This window comes from Corylus avellana, chromosome ca5 (genome assembly GCF_901000735.1).
Source record: "Corylus avellana chromosome ca5, CavTom2PMs-1.0".
NCBI lineage: Eukaryota > Viridiplantae > Streptophyta > Magnoliopsida > Fagales > Betulaceae > Corylus > Corylus avellana.
The window spans coordinates 11169318-11172570 of NC_081545.1; the positions used below are offsets into that span (position 1 = coordinate 11169318).

The 3253-nt window shown below is 35.8% G+C and overlaps 1 protein-coding gene across 1 annotated transcript in view; it reads left to right on the plus strand.

Annotated features, from left to right (window-relative positions):
* Window positions 1-896: 896 nt before the first annotated feature.
* The window catches only part of LOC132181761 (TMV resistance protein N-like), a 2541-nt gene continuing 184 nt past the window's right edge, over window positions 897-3253 (plus strand). Inside the window, exons 1-4 of the mRNA XM_059594997.1 lie at window positions 897-1111; window positions 1244-1953; window positions 2080-2321; window positions 2933-3205. Coding sequence (XP_059450980.1) covers window positions 897-1111; window positions 1244-1953; window positions 2080-2321; window positions 2933-3205 — 1440 coding nt within the window. The remainder of the gene's footprint in view (window positions 1112-1243; window positions 1954-2079; window positions 2322-2932; window positions 3206-3253) is intronic.

The following is a 3253-nucleotide window of genomic DNA, read 5'->3' on the forward strand; positions in this document are numbered from 1 at the left end:
GTGATGAACAGAAACGTTGCTGAGTTGCGGATCTGCAGGTACGGAGCTTCGGTGATGAACGGCGAACAGCAACTTTGAAAACTTTGAAAATCTGCGGGTCCAGCGGTGAACGGCAGGTCCGGCGGTGACTGTCGTGGGCTGATCGTTTGGGCTTCTGTGAACGTGGATTTGAGATACGGATCTGTCCAGATTTGCTAGGGACAACGCAAATTGGAGAGTACTTCCGGTGGATTGTCGCCGGAATGCGTGCTCGCACCGTGATGAATTTTTTTTTTATGAGAAACGAACTAATCGTTCCCACAGACGGCGCCAAACTGTTAGAACAGTTTTCAACACGGTGGATACGCTTTCTTCGGGGTCTTCAATACGTCGTCGTGCACTCCAAATAACTACAAAAAAGGCAATATTGTCAAGGGGGTCCCCGGGGAACCGGGGACACTCCGATGCCAAAGTCAGAAAATTCTTAAGAGAAATATGGTGCTTCGGCGCACAATAATTCAATACGCTCAATCATATGTGTGATTATATTTCAGGATTCAAGATTCAAGATGTCTTAGTACCTTGTGTAGGGGCCTATTTATAGGCTTGGGCTGTAGAAGTAGACTTGGACTGGATCTTCTTTTTTGAATTAGTTTGAGAGTCCAGAGTTGAGATAGAACTCAACAGCTATCATGTAAAGATAAACCTTCAGCAGATGTAGAGATAATCTTGAGTAGTCATCTTGCAGAGATAAGTAGGACGTCTTTATTCCAATATTATCCTAATTGGAATATAAGACTATTAAGTAATTAAATAGTCTTTGCTATTTAATTAATATCTTCATGGGCCTATCTTTGGCCATTGGGCCTAGAATTTGGTGGGCTTGTAGTGTGAATTTATTCCCAACAAACGAGTTAATGAAGATCCTTGAGTGTAAAAGAACAAAGGGGCAACACGTTTTACCATTGTTTTATAATCTAGATCCGTCGGAAGTACGGAATCAAACCAATAGTGTCGGAGAAGCATTTGTCAAACATGGAGAGAGGTTCAAGAATGATGAAAATAAGGTACATGGGTGGAAGACAGTTCTAACAGAAGCGGCCAATTTGTCCGGAAAGCTTTTGGGAAACAGGTATTTCTAAATACTCTTTTTATCTTATCCGAAAGAATTCTAGATTCGCTAAAACTTTCATTTACATTCAGATCATACTTTGAAAATCAGTCATTTTTAACACATGTAATTTTACAAATTTTGTATTTGTAGGAACGAACCAGAATTTATTCACGAAATTATTGAATGGGTGAATTCAATATTAGTAAAAAAGACAGACTTGCAAGTTGCCCGGTATCCGGTTGGAATAGAGTCCCTTTTACAAGATATGAAGTTGCTTTTAGATATAGAGAACATTGTCAGTAAACAAATGGTAGGGATCTTCGGAACTGCTGGAGTTGGTAAGACAACTCTTGCCAAAGCCATTTACAACTCGATTGCTTCTCAGTTTGAAGGTTGTTGTTTTCTTGAAAACATTAGAGAAACTTCCAGCCAAACGGGTCTGATCCATTTGCAAAATAAACTTCTTTCTAAGATCCTAGAATGTTCAAGTATAATAGTTGACAATGTTGATCAAGGAATTACTTTGATAGAGCAGAGGCTTTGCCTAAAAAGAATACTTCTCGTTCTTGATGACGTGGATCATTCAGACCAAATAGAAAAGATTGTTGGAAATTGTGATTGGTTTGATTTAGGAAGTAGAGTCATCATAACAACAAGAGATGCACATTTACTAACTAAGTATCAAGCTTTAACCTACAGGGTGAGAGAATTGGATCACTACAAAGCTCTTCAGCTCTTTAGTTATCATGCGTTCAATAAAGATAGCCCTGATGATGGTTATGTGGAAGTCACAAACGATGTAATAAATTATGCCGGAGGATTACCACTAGCTTTAGTAGTGCTAGGCTCAGCTCTTAAAGGTAAAGATATACCTTATTGGAAAAGTAAATTGGATGAGTACAAAAGAATTCCTCACAAGGATATTCAAAAAATACTTAGAATAAGTTTTGATGTTATGGATGAAAATGCGAAGAATGTTTTCCTAGACACCGTGTGTTTCTTCAAAGGAAAGGAGGTAGGATATGTCACAAAAATACTAGGTAGTTGTGGCATCAAAGAGCTAATGGACAGGCGTCTGATAACTGAGTCTAACAAATTATTGGAGATGCATGACTTATTGCAAGAAATGGATAGAGAAATTGTTCGACAAGAATCACCCAAAGAACCTGGCAAGCGTAGTAGATTGTGGTTTCATGAAGATGTTCGTAATGTTCTAGAAGGAAACACGGTAAGACTTATGTTAAAATATATTCTAATTTTATTTTTGTTTCTTTTTCAATTGCTAAGCTATTAGAAAAGCATTGACCTCTTTTTTCATTTGCATAAGAAATACTTCCTGTTTGGTTAAATTTTCAAAGCTCTTTAATTTCCATTCTCAAATGCTGAAAAGTCTTTTCAAATGCCCTTAATTACTCTCTCTTTCTCTCTCTCTCTTTTTATTATTATTTTTTTTTATGAACAAGGGTAATATATGTTGAGAAATAATCTCACATTGCTTGTGGACAAGATCTTGGGCATCTTTATAAGAAGTGGGCAACCCTCTCTTATTGAACCGGTTTTATGAGATGAGCTAGACCCACAAATTTCTTCAATATATATATATATATATATATATATATATATATATATATATAAGACAAATCAATTTTGAGAATGTGATGATCTTTCACTTTAGGACCCTAATAATAATAATAATAAAAATACTCATTTTGGAAATGTAAGAAAAAAAATATATATATATTGATCAAGAGATGAATTATAGTTCTAGCAAGAGTTAAAATATGAAGAACTATATGTTGCAGTTTTACTGATACACTTTACTATAAATTGTCTTGTTAGGGAACAAACAAAGTTGAGGGCATATTGATAAATTTGCCCGAAGAAGAAGTGATACGCTTGAGTCCCAAAGTCTTCAAGAAAATGAAAAGGCTTAGAATTTTTATAAACAATAATGCACGCATTTTTGAAAAGCCTACTTTTCTTTCTAATGAATTAAGAGTGCTTTATTGGCCTAAATATCCCGGAGAATTTTTGCCATCTACTTTTTGTGGAAAGAACATTGTCATTCTAAGCATGCCTCATAGCCATCTCAATGAATTGGAGGGAGTCCAGGTAAAATTATTTTTTTTAATATTTCTTGCTTTCAATTACATTGTAAAC